The 22,197-nt window shown below is 49.5% G+C and overlaps 1 protein-coding gene across 5 annotated transcripts in view; it reads right to left on the minus strand.

Moving 5' to 3' along the window:
- KCNAB2 (potassium voltage-gated channel subfamily A regulatory beta subunit 2) overlaps positions 1-22,197 on the minus strand; it is a 184,599-nt gene that overhangs the window by 14,837 nt on the left and 147,565 nt on the right. For all 5 annotated transcript variants that reach the window (XM_051988717.1, XM_051988716.1, XM_051988719.1 and 2 more), the window contains 5 exons: positions 17,262-17,341; positions 8,149-8,193; positions 4,156-4,200; positions 3,788-3,831; positions 3,101-3,187 (listed from right to left, as the gene is read on the minus strand). In XM_051988717.1, the coding sequence (XP_051844677.1) occupies positions 3,101-3,187; positions 3,788-3,831; positions 4,156-4,200; positions 8,149-8,193; positions 17,262-17,341 (301 nt within the window). The remainder of the gene's footprint in view (positions 1-3,100; positions 3,188-3,787; positions 3,832-4,155; positions 4,201-8,148; positions 8,194-17,261; positions 17,342-22,197) is intronic.

Genomic DNA, 22,197 nt, shown 5'->3' on the forward strand with positions numbered 1-22,197 from the left:
GACAGGAAAACCAAAAACTGGACGCATGCCCATCCGTACTCCCGGCGCCCAGACACAAGCACTCGGCCACGCTCACATTCACACGCCTCCTTCACAACCTCTTGTACACAGGCTCCCGTAGTTCTTGCCCTTCCCAAATTAAAAATGATAATAACAAGTCTGGCCCCCAGAGGGGTCTCTGGCACAATGCACTGAAATGTCCCTTCCATGCAATGACAGGGTGAGGAGTTATATCAGGGTGCAGGCTTGGGGGAAGGTGTGATTCCTGTAGGAATAAAGCTGAGAGTTTGGTAATATCTGGTACAAGATTGCTGACTTCTGAACAAGAAGACAATGTTACTCTATCACGAGCACAGAGAGAGAGAAAGGGAGGGAGAGAAAGATAGATAGAGGGGGAAAAAGGGGGGGGGAGGAAAGCAGAGACAGAGACACAGAGAGAGATAGAAACATATACAGAGGCAGAGATAGAAACATAGAAGCAGAGATAGAAAGAGAGGAAAGAAAAAGGGAGAGAAAAAGGAAGGAGAGCAGAGACACAGAGACAGAGAGCCAGACACAAGGAGAGAGATAGAGATAAAGAGACAGAGATAGAGACAGAGAGAGGGAAGAGAGAAAAAGGAAGGGAAGAGAGCAGAGACAAAGACAGAGAGACAGACACAGAGAGACAGGTACATAGTGTGACAAAGCTAGACAGACACAGACAGAGAGAGGGAAGAGAGAAAAGTGTGGGGGGGGAGGAAAACAGAGACAGACACAAAGAGAGACAGAAACATACACAGACAGAGGCAGAGATAGAAACACAGAGAGAGGCAGAGACAGAAAGAGAGGAGAGAAAAAGGAAGGAGAGCAGAGACACAAAGACAGTGAGCCAGACACAAGGAGAGAGACAGAGATAGAGAGATAGAGATAGAGAGGAGAGAAAAAGGAAGGGAAGAGAGCAAAGACAAAGACACACAGAGAGGCAGAGACACAAAGAGACGGGTACATAGTGTGACAAAGATAGAGAGACACAGACAGAGAGAGAGACAGAGACAGAAAGAGAGAGACAGACAGAGACAGAGAGAGACAGAGAGCCCGCACGCACATCCCTGGCTAGAGCTGGGCAAAAGTCCCTCCGGTTTCTCCACCTGCCCGCCTGCCCTCCCCGTGTGTCCCCAGGATATGCTTTTTGGAGGCATCCCTCCACCACCCCCCTCCCCAGAGCAGGGCTGGGCCCCGACGTCAGCAGCCCCAGAAACAAGGAGGCCACAAGGGTCTAGCGCTTTGCAGCCGAGCCCTTCCAGGGGCGACCCCTGACGTTTGGGCCACAGAGCCCCGCTCCCGGGGCAGGGCCGCCTTTTAGCTCGGGGAGGGAGCAGAGATGAGCCGGGGGCGCGCCCGCAGCCCCTAATCGCCACTGGCTTCTCCCCGGCTTTGCCCAACTCTAGCCCTCCCGGTCTGGGAGGGGGAGGCTGGCCCGCCCGCGGAGGGAGTCCGGCTAACACGGCCAGGGGGAGGACCAGTCAGCAGGCAGCCCAGCAGCTGGAGATCATTTGCTCGGGGCGGGGGGCAACCAAACAACCAGCAAGCCCACGGGGGTCGGCCGTAGGGGGGCTGGCACCGACCAGCGAGCCGTGGACACGAATGCAGACTTACCAGCTTCCGCGCTGGCCTCTGATCAGAGACACTGGTCTTGCAAATGTCAAGGTCTGGGGAAAACGGGGTCGGGGACCCCGAGCTAGGCGCCCTGGGGGCCGCTGACCTGTTCATGCCCATCAAAGCCCCCTCCCCCACCAACTAACTCGCTACTCCAGCCAGTACTCCCTGAGCGCAGCAGAGACGTGAGGGGGCTCCACTGCTGCCCCCCGCCCCCACAGGGAGGAGGCCCCCGGGCAGAACGTTACCTGAAGAGCTCTCAAGCACGCAGGGTGGGGTTAGAGCGGGGGCACGCATGCAGAAAGGGAGAGGGGGAGGGAGGAGAAGCAATGAAGTGACCATATGGGGGGGGGGAGGGGAAAGGGGGTACTAGGAACTAAGAGGCTAGCTGGATTTTTTCCTTTTACTTGCAAGATGTTTTCAGAGGAAAGTTTTTTTTTTTCTTTATGCATTTTATGGAGAAGTTTGTCATCAGGGGGGTAAGGGAGCAGTGTAAATAAAAATACAGAATCTGTCTCATAAAATGCCACTTGGACACAGAAGTCAATAGTCGGACTGCGGGTACTATGTACCTTCTATGATGAATGTTCTTGACTTGGAAGAACTAAATGGGTCCCCTGGTGATAAAAGAAAGATTTAAAGAGACCAGAGTTTATAACTGCTGGAATATTGTAAGGCACGCTATGACAAAGGGGGGCAGCAGGCGAGGGGAGGGAGGATAAATCACCTTTCAAAGACCACTTGTTTTAAGGAAAATAGAGAGATATAAATAAATGGATGGGGGAATGGCTGGGGATCGTGTCTCAAAGGCCTGATTTTCTATGTCCTGAAGCAGTGAGGCAAGGGAAGGGGGGGGGGAGGCGATGGGTGGGCTCAGAGAACCAGAGACCGAAATAAACCAACCCACGGGGCCCTTCGGGCCCTGACGCTGCTCCCCTGACAGGAGAAAGGAGGCCCGACTCACGCCCCCCAGAGCCAAGGACATTTAGACGCCCAACACAACACAAACAGGACAGATTAGGGTTAGTGGGGGCCTGGCTTCGCTAACCACATGTTAACTTGGAGGGGGTCGACATTCCATGCAATTGAGAAACACAGAACGTGAGCACGGAGGCGGGACGGGAGCCGCTGCTCCTTCCGGCGGGGACACCTCAGCACAGGGGCTCCACGAGGGCGCAGGCGCAGAGACTCCCGGGGCTCTCTTCCAGCGGGAAGGGTCTCGCCCGCTCCCCCGCCTGGGAGTCCTGCCTTCCCTGGCCAGACCACGGACTGGAAGGCTAAAAAGCCTCTCCGTGGCTTGCTGGTTGACTCCCCACACTGAGCCTGCCCCGGGGGGTCTCGGGCCCTTCTGGCCCCGGGGCTGTGGGATGGCTACTTCCCTTCCCCATCCGCCATCTCTCCGCCAGTCCAACCCGGCCTTGGGGGTGGGGGAGATGGCGGCTGGCGTCTCGTCCAGAGGACCTACCTTCCATGGGAGTGTTAGGGTCGGGTCTGTTGGCAAATACCACGTCCACATACTCTAACTGCAGCCGCTCCAAAGAGGCCTTCAGACCTAGAGAAGACACGAGCCGTGAACAAGGGGCCACGGAGGACCCGGGACATGCGGGAGCGGCCGGGCTCAGCCTGGAGGGCAGGAAGGGCGGAAGAGGCGAAAGCTGCCCTCGGACTTGGCAGGGAAGCTGTGGTCCACCTTCGGAGACCGGGGACAGACTAGCAGAGCCGGTCCTAGAGCCCGGCAGGCGGACGGTTACGCCCGTGGGTGTGACTAGAAATACCTGTGTGTGCCCGTGTGTGAGAGTGTGGCGTATCTGTGTGCAGGCAATATAGCTAGTGCGTATATATGTAGGTGGATAATACACTGTGTATGTCTATGTGTTGGGTTTGGGAGCCAGAAGACTGGTCAGTCCTGGCTCAGCCACTAACTGGCTGGATATCCATCAGTTGGACATCCTTTCTTCCCAAGCCTCAGTCTCCTCGTCTGAAAAACGGGAAGAATAATCCCCGTGCCACTGACCACACGGGGTAGTTAGGGAAGAGGGGGGAGGTAATGCTGGTAAGAGCCCTGGGTGACCAGCCAGCCCTTTGGCAAACATGAGCTACCACTCCTGCTCTTGGAATCTTTGATGCCCTGGGGGGTGGCCCTGCGACTCACCTTCTATTATGTGCTTTCTGGACAGGCCTCTCTCGGTCTCTGCTCTGAAAAACAGGGCACAGCAGGTATGAATGACAAATCCGACTTCTTCTGACCCCTGCCCAGATTGTGCCCTGCCCGGGGGCATAGGCAGGGCCCAACAGGGGCTCCTCTGCCGGGGTCTCTAAGGAGCCCACCCTCCATTTGCCCCCAAACTGCCTGATGCCCTGAACTGGCAAGCTCTCCTTCCTGAGGGTCTGACCGGGGCCCCCCTTGAGGGACGACTTTGTGGGCAGAGGGCCTGATTAAGAACTGTAGAGGACTGGACACTGACAGAACCGGTCCAAACAAACAAACAGGTAGATCATTAAAGAGATAAATCAACCTACTTTCCTCCCCAGAAGATTTTGGTTGTGATGACCAGGCTAGATCGTCTGTAAAACAGAAGAAGAGAGGTTACGCTCCCGCCATGGACGGATGTGACCACCCACGTCACAGAGCCCTGCCGCCATCAGTCTAGAAGGGGCTGACCGATGCTTTGGTCAGACACGGGGCGGCGCATCTACAAATGGCCAGACCTACAACCAGCTGTACCCAAGGTGCTTTTAAAAACCAATGTGAAGGTTGGCTAAAAACAAAAGCCTTCCTGCCCATCAGGGGACGATCAGGTGCCACACAGACCCGGGGCCAAGAGGGGGCCTTGGAGTTTAATGGCTGCCCACAAATGGGGCCAGAGCTGGCACCTTTCCAGCTCAGAAGGACCGGCGGGAGATCTGGTTCACTGATTGAGCATTTGGGGTTACCTCCATGCCATGGGGCATCTCGGGACACTGGCAAAGAGCCAGGGGAATGCCCAAGCCAGCCCAGCTGAGGCTGGAGGCTCCTCTCTGGGCTGGTTTAGAGGCCTCAGTTTTCCAGCCACAGAAATTCTGAAAGAGCCAAGGGAGGGGTCTTGATCAAGGTCGATGGAAGAGTTACATTGGCACAAAAGAGGAAGTAAAAATCTCCCGGAGGGCAGTGGTCGTCTTCCCCTTGGGGGTCATGTCCCCAAATGAAGCCCTGGCTTCCCTAAGTTGACATTCAGGGTCCTTCCCCCTGCCATGGCTATCCCGCCACCGTGCTGCCTCCAGAAGCAGAGGATGACCTAACATTTCCTTCCATATGTATTCTCCATTCCATATGTATTACCATAATCATGAAATCCGCTAATAAGTGCAATTTCCTTTAATTATGGAGTAGAGAGGAATTTATTTTAGGATCAATTATAGCAAAGAAACAACCTTGATGGGACCTGAGGAGGGGTGTAAATAATTAGAGCCGTGGCAGCGTCTTGAGGAACAACGGCTGAGATTTTAAATGGCACTTGAGAGGGAAGGGAAGGAGACGAGGCACAGCATCCTAATTGCTTGTGACATTTCTGAAAATAAAGGCACATTAACTGCCGTGATCATTTGCCACTTCAGATGAAATCACATCTAGTGGTTTGGAGGACCCGAGATACTAGCAAACACCCAGCCGGGTCACAGCATGAAAGGAGGGCAGTGGGTCTGGAGAAACTCCGGGTCTGCCCATCTGAAGAGAGATGTGCAGCGGTGGGCAAAGGAGAGACGGAGGGGATCCCTGGCCTGGCGTGGACGGGGTCTGAATCAGCTGAGATGGAGACCGGTGAGAGATCAGCTGTGGGAAGCTGAGGACTCAATGAAATGCAATTCCAACTCTCAATCAATGGTCCTATGAGGTTAACTCAGTGCAATTCCAAATCTAAATCAACGATCTTAGAATTCAATTCCAACTCTAAATCAATGATCTTACAAGTTTAATCCGATTCCAACTCTAAATCAATGATCTTATGAATTTAATTCAATTCCAATTCTAAATCAATGATCTTATGAATTCAATTCCAACTCTAAATCATATGAATTCAACTGCAGCTCTATATCTGATTTTATGAATGTAATTCAATTCCAGCTCTAAATCTGTGATCTAATGAATTCAATTCAGTTTTAGTTGTAAGTCTATGATCTTATGAAAATGATTAAGTGCAATTCAACAAGCATTTTTTAAGGTAGCTATGAGGCACTAGACACCATGCTTGGTAATGGGAACACAAAGCCCAAAACAAAGGCTTCCCCTCAAAGGCGTTCAGATACAAGGTAGGAACAGAGTAATTTCTAGGGCTGGGGGGGGGGGGAAGGACATTAGCAACTTGGGGAGGGGGGCTAATCAGGAAGGGCTTCTGGTGAGAGGACATCTTTGGACCCTGTTGAGCTAGGTGGTGTCACAGTGCAGAGAGCATTGAACCTGGAAGACATGTAGCCTCAGATACTTGCTAGCTTCGTGACCTCTATGCCTCAGTTTTCTAATCTGTAAAATGGGGGTTATAGCAGCATCTATCTGGTGGTGTTGGGAGGATAAAATGAGGTGATGTTTGTAAAGAATTTTATAAACACCAGCTACTTATTATTATTAATGAATGGAATTAGAGTTTTCAAGCAAGGGAGGTAAGGAGGGAGTTAATGAAATGAAACTGGTGCAGAGGGATAGAGGTAGGAGATGGGTTGTTGTGCAGGTAGGACTCTGTGTGTGTGTGTGTGTGTGTGTGTGTGTGTGTGTGTGTGTACTGGAAAATCTATGTACAAAGGCCAGAATTAGCCTGGGAAGTGCTTTAGGTGCCAAATACCGGCCCAAAGGCAAAAACAAAGGAGAAAATCTTCAAATCTAGCTTCTGTGTGTTAATGGCCAAATGAGAGCTTTCAAATTGATGGATACCCCTTAAGCCCTTAAGGGAAAATGAAGATACATAGCAAAGTAAACTAATACTGTAGAGTGTCATTTTTTTTTTTGTCTTGAAAAGTTTCCCCCAGGAGCTAGCCTTCTGGAGCCTCCCTCCAGAAGAGTGAGCTTCCCGATCCAAAGGACTGCTTTGCTTTGTCTTGGTTTCCTTGGTGTCTAGCCCAGTGATTTGCACATTAGTAGGTACTTGATAAATGTTGGCACACCAGTAAGCACTCAATAAATGCTGGCACACCAGTAGGCACTCAATAAATGTTGGCACACCAGTAGGCACTCAATAAATGTTGGCACACCAGTAGGCACTCAGTAAATGCTGGCACACCAGTAGGCACTCAGTAAATGCTGGCACACCAGTAGGCACTCAATAAATGCTGGCACACCAGTAGGCACTCAGTAAATGCTGGCACACCAATAGGCACTCAGTAAATGTTAGCACAGCAGTAGGCACTCAGTAAATGCTGGCACACCAGTAGGCACTCAATAAATGCTGGCACACCAGTAGGCACTCAATAAATGCTGGCACACCAGTAGGCACTCAGTAAATGCTGGCACACCAGTAGGCACTCAATAAATGCTGGCACACCAGTAGGCACTCAATAAATGTTGGCACGCCAGTAGGCACTCAGTAAATGCTGGTACACCAGTAGGCACTCAGTAAATGCTGGCACACCAGTAGGCACTCAATAAATGCTGGCACACCAGTAGGCACTCAATAAATGTTAGCACAGCAGTAGGCACTCAGTAAATGCTTGCTGAATTCCACTGAATTACTCTTCTGTAACAGTAGGGTATAATAAAAGTCCTTAGTGAGGATTCCAGACTACTTAGCACAGAGAACCAGTTAGATTAGTTAGATTAGTTAGGTTAGTTACTTAGAACTCCTGTAGGAGTTCTCAGCTCCTTTCCACAAATGCCAGTGCTAAATTAGAGGCAGAGGATTGTGGTCCAAAGAATGTGGAATCATCAGAGCTCTCCCTTCCCATCCTCTTCTCACCCTCAGCAATTAGTCATCAGGGGCAAGCCTCAGTTTCCCCATCTGTAAAGTGATAACAGGCCCCCTGTGACTTTCCTTCCTATTGTGAGGAGTGGCTGGGCTCATGTCTGTAAAAGCCCTTTATAAACCTTAAAACACTGTATCTGTGCCAGCTCTTCCCGTGAATAATACATTATCTCCTCATCTCAGCGGCCTTTCACAAGCGGGCCGGGGGCCGCACCCTCCTCTCCAGTGACATAGTCACCCAAGCATGGGCCGTTATTTGCTTTGCTCCCAGCCCCTGCCCGCTCCATCAGGGCTCCATTAGGAAAAACAAGCACTGCCTCCCCCGCGTTTGTACAAGATAATCTGCCCGCACGATGGCTGCCAGGGTATCCCTGGGGCACTTAGCCTGGCAATTAGAAAGAGGAGCCAGGAAACCCGCTCCGGCTTCTCCTGCCACAGAGCACTTTGGGGCCCGGGCGCCTCGGGACGAGCCTGGAGGCCGCCTGTTCCAGGGACCCCGGCCCGGGTTTCCCAAGCTCTGGAAAGCCGCCCTCCTCCCCGGGGCTTTGGGGCCAGGGGACAATGACCACACGGAGCACACACTCATTACCTCCATCCTTTCTTCTTAATGATATTTCCCAATACGACTTCAGCTCTGCAAAACAAGATGGAGACACGGGGATTTCATTAGGCCATTAAGGGAAATCACAGAGAACTGCAGCCAGCCTGGTAACGACGCCAGATGCACGGGGACTCGGCGTTCCGGGCTGGGCGAGAGAGCCCGGCCCGAGCCTCCGCTTATCCGGGAGGGGGGGATGCGGCATTAGAGCGTTAATGTCCCAGGCAGCGCCCCCGGGTGCATCCTGCAGAGCAGAGGGAAGGGACCGGGGGCCAGACTTAGGTCCAGGCTCAGAAAAACCCTGGCCGTGGCCCAGCTTGGGGGCGGAAGCCACAGTAGAGGCCACGAAGGGCCACGCCAGAAACTCACCAGCTCTGGCCAGGCCGCCTCCCTTGTTTCCAGACAATTACATTTTTAAAAAAGGTGAATTATTCATAGAGTGGCGGTGTCTGTGGCGAAGGCCTGGGCCCTCTTAATTTACGGAGGCGACCGTCCTCTCTGCCAGAAGCCGGGGCTGACGCAGCAGGCCGAGAGCTGCCGGTGGCTCGGGCCGCGTGTCCTGAGTGTGTTCGGGGGGCGGTGAGAAGCGTCCTTTTTTTAAATAACAAGGAGGCAGATGCTGGGTCTCGGATGATTTATTCTGCTCCGTCTCATTCTGCGTCCCCAACCAAACTTGGACAGAACCAGGTCAGCCGGCAGGCTTGCTGCCAGCTGCCGTGCCACGAGGCCCCACGGGAGCTGCCGGGGATTTTTTTGGGAGTTTGTTCCTGCTGGTAACAAAACGATCTGGGGTGGGAAGCAAGAGACTGCTCAGGGTCTGCCTTCAGTACCACTTGTCCCAGACCCCAACCTGCCAGATTAGGCCCTGCAAGGCATTTTGCACAGGTGCCCTTCACCAGACCCTCGTCATAGAGGCTTCCACGCAGGGGTCCTGAGCCACCTTCCATCGCTCCATTCCCAGAGGACTTTTTAATTCTGCCTTTGTATACCCAGCATCTAGAAGAGCGCCAGCAGGATTTTTTCGTCTGCACCCTTCAGGCTCCCTTCCAGCTCTAGCTTCCAGACAGGATCTTGCAGACTTGTGAATTGCTGACTAAATGCACAGAAAACAGCTCAGATCCTGGACCTTTCTCTTCTTCTTTTAACCTAGGGGGTCTGAGCCTTTGGGGGCATCCCAGATACCGGTAAAGCCTATGGATGCTTTCTCAGAACTGTATTTTCAAATGCATCAAATAAAGTAGGTAGGATTCCCAAGAAATCAATTTTATAGAAATGTCATCATCCACATACGAAAAAGCCAAATTTCCAGACCCCGTGTTAAGAACTCTGGTCTGGTCTCTCCCTCTGTGTCTGGGATGGGCTGACAGAGAAAGATTAAATGGAAGATCAGATGAGAAAAGAGGACCTTTTCCCTCAATAATATTTTATTTTTCCAAACCCATGCAAAGATAGTTTTCAACATTCATTGCTGCAAGACTTTTGTGTCCCTCATTTTCTCTCTCTCTCCTTTATCTCCTCCCTCTCCAACAGCAACCCGAGGTTAACTCGTTAACTATGTGTGATTCTTTCAAACAAATTTCCATATTTGTCATGTTGGTGGAAGAAAAATCAGACCAAAAGGGGAAAAACACGAGAAAGAAAAAAAAAAAAGCAGGAAATATAAAAGGTGAAAACACTACACTTCGCTCCACATTCAGTCTCCGTAGTTCTCTCTCTGGATGCAGATGGCGTTTTCCACGCCAGTCTATTGGAATTGTCTTGAATCATTATGGGTATATTCTTTCAGAAAACATGGGCCAACCATCTTGTTCACGCCAGGAAACTGATGAAGTTTCCAACGAGTCGGGTACAGGTGTAGAGACGGAGCATCTCTTTGGAAACCTTCCCAAATGAGCATCTGTTGAAAAGCTGCAGACAGGTGGTCCCAGTCAGAGACAGTCGCCACCGCCCCAGGTTTGGGCACGGGACCAGGGTTCACGTGCCATCAGCTTCTCTGTGCTTAGGTCTATCCATTATTCATGGCCAAAGCCGCCCGACTTTTGTCTATCTGTTCAGAAGGGAGGCTAGGGGCCTTGTGACGTTACCATTGCCAAGGGAACAGGTTAGCTTTGAGTTGGGGGGCTTGGGGCCATGGATCCAGGGGCTTGAGGAGGCTTCAGCAGTCACATGTAGCCTCTTAATTTTACAGATCAGAAAACTAAGAGCTTTTAAATTTTATTTTATTTATTTTTTATATTTATACTTATTTATTAATATTTATATTTATTAGATATTTTTTATTTTATTTATTTTCATCTTTCTAGTATATAGAGGGGCAGACATGGAGTCAGGAAGATCTGACTCCAAGCTGCCCTCAGACTCTTCCTAGTGGTATAATTCTGGAAAATCACTTCACCTCTACCTGCCTCAGCTTCCTTATCTGTAAAATGGGATGATAACAGCACTTTTCTCCTAGAGTTGTTATGAGGATCACGCAAAATATCTGTAAAGTGCTTAGCTCAGTGCTTGGAACAAAGTAGGTCCTTAATAAATGCTTATTCCTCCTCCCCCAAGGTCACAGTAAAGTGACTGAGGCAAGATTTGAACTCGGCTCTGCCTGACTTGCTGAATTCCTTATGGTGGATTGCAAGTTCTTGGAGAGGATCGATGGGGCCATTTTCCTAACGTTTAGGTTTCTGGGGCCCAGCCCAGTTCTCTGCACATAGTAAGGGCTCACCAAATGTTTTCCAAACTGAATTAGGGTTCTAGATTCGGAAGGAACTTTGGAGCGTGTCTGTTCTGAAAAGCACAGATCCAGAGAGGTTCCTTCCTTTGGATGTCCTTGTCCATGAACCCTCAAGTTCCTTTATTTGAGCATAAACTTTTGTGAATGAATGAATGAAGCATTTACTGAGTGCTTATTATATGCAAAATTGGGGATACAGATAGAAAATTAAGGGCCTGCTCTCCAGGGGCTTCCTTTCTAATGTGAAAGATAACCCTATGGGAAGTTGAGGGCCCACGGTGCCGCCATGGCAAAGGGGATGGTCACCCCCCTTTAATGCTTTTTTTCATTCATAAAATCGTACCAGTTTCTGCTCTTGGCAGCTGCGGGTGCCAAGGACCTGAGAACCTGTGGCCCCTGCAGGGGCCGCTGCCGCCGGATCACCGAAGGGCTGTTCCCCACCATCCCACAGAGGCAGAGATGGAAGCTGCTGATTCAAGGCCCTGGGCTGAGTCCCTCGGGCCCAGCTAAAGGCAGAATGACTGGTCTGTTCCCCTTCTTTCCTTGGGGTGCTTTATGTTTTAGCCATCTGAGGGTGGCATCTGGTTGGCAGGTGGTGAGCTGCCCCTCAAGTCACGGGCATGACAGCTGCTGGAAGCAGTTCTGGGGGTGCTACCCCTGCCGGGGCTCTTGCTGGTGGCAGGGAGCGGAATGCTGGGTCAGAAAGAGCCGAGTTCAAATCCAACTGCAGACACATCTTCCCTGGGGGAGCCTGGACAAGTCACTTCCTCCAATTTGCCAAATGAGCTGGAGCAGGACATGGCCGACCACTCCAGGCTCTCTGCTGAGAAAACCCCAGATGGGGGCAGGAAGGGGGTACACGACTGAGCAACAACAGAAAAAGGCAGTTGGCTCGGCATTTGTTCCTGGTGGGGGTGACTGAGGCAGCAGAGACTGGGCCGAAGCAGGTCTGGTGGTCTGGGAGGCACTGCAGAATTCCCTCCTACTCAGGCGCTGCTTTATAGAGTTGTAGGAAATCACTAAACCCAACAAATCCCATACACAGGGTCCATTACAAACTGACGTCACTAATCTCAAGTGGGTCCTCACTGCAGCAAGGCGATCCTCCCGCTTCCTACTCAGTGTGCTTTCCGGCTCTCTGTGAGGGCTCTTCCAAAACTTCTCACTTCTTCTCAAGACTCCGGAAGTTCCCTCTTCTCATCACTTCCTCTTCTCCATTCTGCCTCTTCACTAAAAAAAATCAGGGCCATTTGGCAAGAGCTCCCTCTTCTCCTTTCCTGCTCCCCTGACATGATCCCCTATAATCTCATCCTTCACTCCCATCTTAGAGGTGTTCCTTCTCCTTGAACTGCTCTTCACCCAGATCCTCCCTTCTTCTCCAGCAGATCACAACACTCCAATCCCCCCTTTCTCTCTAATCTTTGAAGTCTCCTCTCTGTCCTCTCCTTCCCTCCTGTTCACAAACAGACCCATGTCTCCTCTATCCTTAAAAGTCCTCGTTTGATCTGACTGCATCTCCTTGAGAGAGCTCTCGACACTCGGTATCTACACTCTACTTCTACTTCCTCTCCTCCCACTGACTTACAAAACTCTCTGTAATCCGGCTTCTGACCCCATTTCTCAGCTGAAACTGCTCTCTGTGAAGTCCTTCCTGGTCTCTTAATTGCCAGGTCTAAGAGCCCAGCCTCAGTGTAGCCGCCTTGGGCGCTGCCCACCGCCTTCTTCTCGGGGCTCTCTCCTGACGATTCCCTCTTGGTTCTTCTCTCATCCGTCTGACCTTTTTTCTCTTCTGATTTTTCCTTCACAGGGGCTTCATGCGGAGCACACCCACCCCAGGAAGTGTCCCCTGTCCTAGGCCCTCTTCTTCCTTCTCCACAAAACACCTTCAGTGTGTGTGTGTGTGTGTGTGTGTGTGTGTGTGTGTGTGTGTGTGTGTGTGTCCTGGCTCCACTTCATAGTCTGATTAAATCTACTGAGCCCTTCTCAAAATCACCTTTTAGAAAAGCACAGTTTTACATTGTTAAGGTACAAAGGAAGTCAAGTGCACTGAAATACAGCTACCAAAATATTTTTAAAAGCCAGGTTCATCCCGGGTGACTCTCTCAGCAGTCTCACCAGTTCCCATGGATTCAATGATCAGTTCTATGTAGATGATTCCCAAATTCTACCTCAGTCTCTCCTCCAGGCTGCAGGGCTACATCACCAGCTGCTTTTTGGGCATTTCCTGAACTGACAGCTCTCAAGTTTGGCACGATCAAACAACTCATTATTTTATCTTTTCTTCCCCAAACATCCCTTTCTTCTCAATTTCATTATTCCTGTTATGGGTACCCGCCATCCTATGAGTTATCCAGGTCCTTGGGTACCACCATCCTTCCAGTTTTCCAGGTTCACAACTCTCATTTACACTCTCCCCACATCAAGTTTGATGCTGAATCTTATTCTCTCCCCACATCAAGTTTGATGCTGAATCTTATTCTCTCCCCACATCAAATTTGATGCTGAATCTTATCCTCTCCACAAATCAAGTTTGATGCTGAATCTTATCACTTTTGCTTTCACAGCAACTTCTACATCCCCTTGTCTCCGCTTCCCATTTGATTCTCACCTCTTCTCTGGACTACTTTAAGAGCTTCTTCAATCTCTTTCCACATCAATCCACCTTCTGACCATCTACCAAAGTGGTTTTCCTAAACCACAGGTCTGATCCCTGCTCAATAAACTCCAGTGGCTATTATCCCAAGGATACAATATAATAGTCTTTGTTCGGGATTTAAAATTTTCCACAATTCAGCTCCTTCCTACTTCTCCAAGCTTCTGATGCATGACTCTTCTCTCCACATACCCATAAACCATCTGTGATAATCTCCTTTGTTTAAAAAATGAGGAAAGGGAGGTTGAGGCTTGAAGGTAAGTAGTATAGAGGGGGGTCTCCTAGGTAAGAAGTGGCAGAGTCATCAGATTTTGAACCCCAGACTTCTTTTTAGTTTTGGATTCTGGATTCTTTATACCATCCCATCTCATGAAATTCTGGTCAGGGTAAAAAAATGACAAAGGGTTCAAAGGAATGGTTCGGTAAACAAAAGACAGCTTTTGGAAACGGGATGCAGGAGAGCGGAATGATTTAATTACATCCACTTTTTGAATATTAAGCCAATAGTCAGGGCTGGAGTGGGCGGTGTTTCTCCATAATTGAGGAAGAGAGATCATTGCGGAGATACTAAGTGCTTCAAACGGTACTCTAGGGTAAAGGTCCTTTCTTCCTCAGCTCTGAGAAATTCTCGGCAGTCCTAATTGCAGCATTGAGAAATGAAAATATCAAAGAACAATGGATGGGGCTCAGGTCGTCTGCATGTCGGGGAGCTGAGCAAGACGGCTGGCCTGGATCACCACGGGCACCACAGGGACAGAAGGCTCATTCCTATTCCGACTTGATTAAAGTTCATTAAGCCCATGAAAAAAAATCTGTTCCCCCTTCTCCCATAATTTAGGAATAATCACTGCTTTAGTGGGAACAGTCACTTCCCAAAGCTAAAGAAAAATTGTTGCTATTGTTGAGTCATTTTGTCAGTTGTGTACAACTCTCTGTGACCCCTTTTAGGGTTTTCTTGGCAAAGATGTTGGAATGTTGGCCATTTCCTTCTCTAGTTCATTTTACAGGTGAGGAAACTGAGGCACACAGGGTGAAGTGACTGGTGCAGCGTCTCACAGCTAGTAAGTGACTGAGTCCAGATTTGAACTTGGTTTTTCTTGACTCCAGGCCCAGCACTCTAACCACTGTGCCAACCAGCTGGCCTGGCCTATAGTTGGTGCTTCATAAAGTAGTTACATCAATAAATTTTCATCATCCTGGGCCTCCATTGGACATCCGATTTTCCCTCTAAACAGGTGCTCAGAAATGAACCAGAAGCTTTAGGCAAGGATGCACCATGACTCTCATGTCCCTGTTTCTGGAAGCTAAGGCAGCCCAAGAGGGTGGCTGCTAATTTGGCTATGATACCCCTGGATTCATTTCAGGACAATTCAAACAATCAACACTGATTAAGCATCTGCTCTGTGCCAGGCAAAGGTCTTCTCTTAAGCACCTACTATGTGCCAGGCAGTATCATAAGCCCTGGGGATACTAAAGGAAACAAATGACAGCTCACGGAGCTCACAGTCTAATGAACAACTGTTTCCAAATCAGACCTCTGCCATCTTTTCCCAGTGAAACTGAATTTTTGTACTTCATTGCAAAAGCATATATCCACCCCCTCTGGGCTTCCTCTCATTAATTCAGCCTGGGCTTCTCATCAGTCAAGATCCTTTGGCTCCTAACTTGGTTTTCCACTATGTTAGCCATCCCTCTCAGCCTGGGGTCAAATAAAATACTCTGACCATGCCAGCTGTTCCTTCAACGAAGTCATTGATGGAACTGTTACACAGGCCAGGGTCAAGCACAGATTCCCCCCAAGTGGAGATCTTCCCATGTTAACATCAAATCATTAATAATCACTCTTGGAGCCCAGTCAATTGCCCATTTCTGAAACCATCTAACTGTATGAGGCGGCCCAATCTATCTCTTCCACAAGAGTAACGTGATATAATTTATATTTTCCAAAAGTAACATGAGACGCTTTTGTCGAAAGCTTTGCTAAAATCTGGGCAAATGATATCCCTACTGTGTCCTTCCTCTACCAGCTTAGTAACCCAGTCCCCCATTAGCACAGTGCCTGGACACAGAAGGCACTTAACAAATGCTTACTGGCTGACTGATCCTGTTGGAAAAGGAAATGGGGAGATCCTGGCCTGACCGGGCTCACTCGGGCCCTGCTGGCTCTCTGTGATCCCGGCTTCCCTTTCTAGATGTTTGCCAACGATCCTTTCTAGGATTTTTCCAGGAGCTGAAGTCAAAGTCATTGGTCCACAGCCAGCAGACCCTCTGTACTTCTCTTTCGGGAAAGCTGGGACATTTACCTTTCAGTTTTGTGGTGCTTCCCTTTTTCCATGAGCTTTCAGATATCACGGACAACAGTTCAGGGATCACAGCCCTCAGCTCTTTTGGGGTCCTGGACATAATTCACCTAGGCTGAGTGATTTGACCTCATCAAGGGTAGAAAGGGGTCTGTCATCCCATCCTCCCCAAAGAAAGCCCCTGTCCTTTCTTCGATTCTACTTTTTCTCCAGCTTAACAAAACAAGTCCCTTTTTGTTGTCCTTAACTTCCCTGACCAGCCTCGGTCCATTCTGAGATTTAGTATCCCATTGTCACATGAAAGTGCCATATTTGTATTTACTCTCTCTTACTTGGTGCTGCACAAACTTCTGTTAAATTTCTTATTAAAATCTAACACATGATCAGTGAGTTCTCTGAGTGTCCACAGATGTCTCTTCACACAACTCCTAGTTTTTTGTCTTCAGAATTTCATTCTCGAGCATCTCCGATACTTCCTGATCTGACTTTCTCTGTAACATTTTGGTCCATGGGACCCACCAATATTTCCTCTGAACTCCCTGAAACATGATTTCCCCAAAATTGCGTCTACATCCAAAGGTCTTCCCTTCCCACATCCCCTTGTGGGGCTTGATCATGTCCTCCTAGGTTTCCATCATTTCTACCCCAGAAAACAAGTTCCTTCCTAATTTAGGAGAATAAGATCCATGATGGGCTTTCTTCTTGTTTATTCCTCTAATTGTTTTGCAGATGAAAATGTCACTAAGGCAAGTGAAGAAGTTCTTATGTCTCTAGCAGATATCTGGCTAGTGGGAGCAGCCCATCAACAGCACGCCATGCCTTTGTGGAAGGCTCGTGATCACTTTTCCGAATGCTTTAACTGCCTTTGCTTTCTGTCTGGGTTGTCTGCATTCAACTCCAATGACAACATCATTTTTATTTCCCTCTCAAAAGACCTTAATCCCAATTTTTTTGGTCATATTTCTCTCCTTTGCCTCTACTATACTCCTTTCCAAAGCAATTTAAAGTAAAAGAAAATTGGATGGGAACCATATTTATGACAATTTTTGCATCCACGGTGGATACCACATTTCATATTCCGAGTGGGATACTGGAGTCATTGCTCAGTGCGGGTATTTATACCTCAGAAACTGGCAAATAATACAAGGATTTGATTTATTGTTTGGATGATTGTCCAGATTTAAGAAAGAGATGGAGAAAATGTGAATATTGCAGGTTAAACTTAAAAATGTGTTCTGTGCACAGTGTGTGGTACCCGCCCCCTTCCCTAGAAAGCTGGTTGTTAAATATTTGCCAGCACACCTTGCACAATCCCCTGTTAATTAGCCATAGAAAAATGAGCAATAGCGAGCACGAGCTCTCTGGTCCTTGGATAGATTTCTAAGGAAGGATTAAATAAGGGAAGGGATCTAAAAGGGACACTTACTTTCCAGCAGCGTAGACTTCGGCCGTGTCAAACAGATTGATTCCATTATCATAAGCCAGCGTCATCAGCTGCTCTGCCATCTGAAAGGAGAAGAGGAGGGGTCACAGCGCTGCTCCTGATGGCTCTGAAGTTCCCCAGACTCTCCAACTAAACCATTTGTCATAGTTGTTTGCTTTAGAGCTGGGAGGGACCTTCGAGACGATCTAGTCTAAGCCTTCTTTTTCCAGAGAAGGAAAGTGATTTATGCAAGACCACAAGTAAACGGGCAGACTGGGAATCAGGCCCTTCCCACAGGCCGAAGCTCAGTGCCCTGTCCATTGAGCCACCCTGCTTCACTGACTCGAGCTGGGTCCTCAGTTTGGCAAACGCATTTGCCAACATCTCAAGCCCGGAAAGATACAGGATGTTGGGTCCGCCACGAGCCCTTTCTAAATAAACTCACCTGCAGCGAGTATTTAAAAATGCTTCAATGGCTCGTCCAATTCTGGGGCTACACACAGAGGCGCGCTGGTATTACTATTATTATGATCACGATGATCACATCATCGTCATCCTCTGTGTCTGCTCTATGTCTCTCTGTCCCCCAGCCCAGCCGCGCTTTCTCATCTGGTGTGATTCTTGGCCCCATTCTCCCACGGACCCTCCAACGGGGCCCCATGGGCTGCGCCACGGACTACGTGGAAAGGTACGGGCATTTAGGGAGCTGGGTGTTTGGTACACAGTTGGCAATTAATAAATGTTTCTTCTGTGTCCCTGTTTTACTACTCCCTGGGTTCTGACACAGGCTGTCCATCATTTTACCCTCGGTTTCATGACTTAGCTGCTCCTTCTCTTTTTTCAGATTTTCATAATTCTGTATCCTTTACTTTTAATGATCACAGAGTACAGTGATCATAGAGACCCGTAGGAAGCTGGTCAGTTAGTAAAAAAGCATTTATTGAGCACTCACTGTGTACCAGGTGCCAGGCTGGGGTACCGGGAATGGCAGAAAATGCTCTCTCTGCCTGTAAGGAGCTAACGAGGGAGACGCAAGATGTAAGCGACAGGTGCGGATGGTACACTGAGAACGGGGAAAGGCGGCCCTGGAGGCAAAGACTCTCACCCCGAGAGGAAGGCAGGACTTGGGCTGAGTCTTTTGCAAAGGGGCTGGAGGAGGCGATGAGGGGCCGATGGCCACACTGTGCACAGAGTGCCAGGGTGGACTCTCTGTCAATCTGCAGACGTTTTTAAGGTCCCACTGTGCGCCAGCTAATGGCTAAGCCCTGGCCCGAGCAGGAGGCCGAGGCCTTGGGACTGGGAAGGGAGACCGACCGGCTAAGTCCGGAAGCACAGGAAGGGCTGGGTCGGGAAAGGCTTGAAGGACGGCTAGGGCAAGGTCCTGGCAAGAGCAGGGAGGGAGGGAGGGAGAAAGAACCCGGCGAGTTCATGAGAAAGACGTTCTACAAGTTGTCTGCTTCGACCAGGCAGCCGGCTCGTGCTGGGAACGGTCAGGGAGACGCATTTAATTTTCATTTAAGCAAAGACACCGTCTACCTCCGGCTCCAAGGCAGGGAACGGCTCTGCTAAAGGCAGCCACGGTCGCGCTCCCTGCCGTGGCTTTGCTGGAATCTGAGCCCGGCTCGGGAGTTTCTGGGGAAGCAAAGGATCCCTTCTCTCGGGCTCTGGGGAGTCTCCCTCTTCCATCGAGGGCGAGGATGCAAATGGGCAGTTAATGGAAAAGCTTGAGGAAGATTGTGTCAGATACCTCAATGTATGGGAATTAATGAAGGAAAGTGATTCAACTCAGTCCCAGCCTGTGCTACTGGGGACACCAAGAAAGCTCCATCCCGGCCTGCTCGCAGACAGCTTATGCTTTAATGGGGGGGGACAGACTCCCCCCAAGTGTGACAGGGGGGAGGGCAGTGCCAAGGGGCAATGCGCAAAATGCCGCAGAGACTCAAGGATGGCGAGATGGTGCAGGGGCAGAGGGCGCGGCTCAGGAGGCTTCAGCAACAACTGCCCCCTTGGAGAAACCTCAGCCCTTCAAGAAGTGAATGTCATTCTAGATGGAGGGGGAATGGCAGGATGAGAATGGGGGCTGAGTCTGGCTGCGTCATGGACTACGTGGAAAGGTACGGGCATTTAGGGAGCTGGGTGTTTGGTACACAGTTGGCAGTTAATAAATGTTTGCTTATTGACTGACTGGTTAAGACCAGCTTGTGGCAGGCCTTGAATGGCAGAGTCAGGATTTTATATTTAATTTGGCAGCAGAGTGACAGTCCTAGTGATATGTCAGAAGGATTACTGCTCCATCTGCCACAAACCGTGTAACGTCAGCTGGAAGAACTGAAAAGACCATCTAGTCTAACTTTAACTTTATCATACAGATGAAACTAATTTGAGGTCAACTCAACTTAACCAATAAGTATGTATTAAGGAAGGAAAACTAGCATTTGGGAAGCTTCTACCCTGAGCTGGGCACTGTGCTCGGTGCTTTTTAACAAAGTTATCTCATTTGCTCTCCACAACAACTCTGGGAAATGGGCGTTGTTACTATCCCCATTTTACAGTTTAAGAAACTGAGACAGAAGGAGATGAACTGCTGGCTCAGGGTCACCCAGTGAAAAACCCAACCCGGCCTCTTGTTGGTGGGACAGTGTGTGACACGCTGGGGCGCGGCAGCCCTGGGAACAGCGGGATGTTCGTGGCCACCTGTGCTGTGGACGGATGGGGGATTCCTCCTCTGGGGGTAAAAGATGCGACGCTCTGACAAACGAGCACGGAAGGGTTCCTTCTTCCAGGTACGCGGGGAAGAATTTGCACCCAGGGCTTCGTGCTTGCGGGCCCTCACCACGTGGCCTGCCTCTGGCCGCTCAATTAGGAGCCCACCACGTGCCCAAGGTCGTGAGCTGGGCCTGGGCCCCGGCTCCTCTGCCTCCAAATGCCCAGATCTTCCCATAAAGGGAAGTGGGCCCGGACTGGGGCCGCTGCAGAGGCGGAAACGCCAGGATTTGGCAGCTGGGAAACTCAGCCTGGATCCCTGATTGTTTAGCTGAGGGGGAGACTGAAATGAGCCCGTGTTCCTTGAGCCTTGGGCTAGAGGAGAGAGAACTGAGCTATGTTCTGGGGCGGAGGAAGCTCGCCTAAAATTTAAAATATTGCTACAGGTCATGCACCGAGCCCCTCCTGCTCCCATAGGCCATCCTCCACCCTGCTCCAGGCGCTCTCAGTCCTGCCTCTGAATCCAACAGATGGGGGCTGCTCCTGTGGGCTCCTCCCAGGGATGAAGCCTCCTGTCCCACCTCCCCTCGTGCTAGCTTAGAGGTCTGCCTAAGGCCCTGAGAGGGAGGTGACTGTCTAAGCTCCGGCTACAGGACAGCAGGGGGCAGGACTCAGAGGCTCTCTCTGTCCCCTCCATAGCACTGTCTGGACACTTCAAAGACCCATCTTAATTTTGTTGATTTCCAGGATCTCCTGTTTCAAAGCGATTCTTCCCTCCTTGGAACTCCCGTAGCTCTTTTGGCTGCGAATTTAATAATAAGGATGACGGTGGCTACCATTTATACAGCACCCACTACGTGCCAGCCACTGTGCTAATCTGTACAATTATTATCACGTTGGGTCCTCACAAGAACCCTAGGAGGCAGGCGCTCTTAGGCTCTCTGTTTTACAGATGAAGAAACTGAGGCAGATGGATGGTAAATGACCCATGTGGCTGGTAAGTGTCTGAAGCTGGCTTTGGACTCTGATTTTCCTGACTCCGGGTCTGGGTCTCTGAGTTGATTAGTATATAACAATATAATGTATCTAATCATGCAAGACCTGCATCATTCTCCAATTCCTTCATGCGATAAGTGGAGGGCAAGATCTATGGCTTAGAGTTCCTCTGTGTCCCCAGGGCCGGGCAGCCATTAGGACTCTGTAACCAGAAGCGAGCTCGGGGGCCATTCCGTTTATCCGCACTCCCGCTATCACATCCCTAACAAGTGGCCAGCCGGTTTTCCCTTGAAGCTGTCCAGGAAGGAGGAAACTGCCTCCCTCCATCCCAAGGGACTCCACTCCATTCTGGAAGAGCTCCAATCGTTAGAAAGTTTCTCCTGACGCTGGGTCTAAATCTAGTTCTTTGTAACTTCTCCCCATTGGGGCTGGTCTGGGGCAAGAACAACATGGGACGGTCCTTCAAATACTTCTCTTTTCTTGGCTAAATATCCCCAGTTCTCCCAAGTACTTCTTCACAATGAAATCAGGATTTCTAATCAATGCAGGCACTCTCCTCTGAATACTCTCCAGCTTACGGACGCCCTCCCCGAAATCAGGAACTCAGTATGGAAGACAGAGCTTCAGAAGGGATCGATTAAGATCAGAGCGACAGGAATAGTCCTGACCCCATAGAGAGTTCACGAAATTCTCTTGAAATAAGCAGGGTGCAGATGATATAGAATGTGGCCCAACGCATCTCCCATCACTACTGACACAGAGCTCCATTTGTCTGTAAGTATATAATAGGAGGCTGTTAACTGGCTCCTGGAAATCCAGATAAATGATGTCTATGGCAACCAGCCTGGCAATCAAAAAATGAGATTGACTTATGTTTAATAGGACTTATTCTTAGTGAACCCACGCTAACTTCTACTGTTTGCTGCTTTCTTCTCTAAACATTCACAAAGCAGATAGTTTCATTGCTCCCTATAAAATAATTCCTGGGATTGCCAGTCTAATGATATCATGATTCTTTAAAGTATTATTTCTCCCTTAGATTTTCAATCCTAAAATCATCACAGAATTGGGAGGGATTTTTGTGGTCATCTGGTCAAAAATCATCCAATTGAGGAATTTTATCTAAAAAATTCTTGCTAAGTGATCAGCGATGACTAAGACTGTTCATTTCATTTTGGGACTATTCTCCTTGTTTTTTTCATTTTTGTTTTTGTTAGGTCTTTATGGAGCTTCTCACTGG

This window comes from Antechinus flavipes, chromosome 3 (assembly GCF_016432865.1).
Source record: "Antechinus flavipes isolate AdamAnt ecotype Samford, QLD, Australia chromosome 3, AdamAnt_v2, whole genome shotgun sequence".
Classification (NCBI taxonomy): Eukaryota; Metazoa; Chordata; class Mammalia; order Dasyuromorphia; family Dasyuridae; genus Antechinus; species Antechinus flavipes.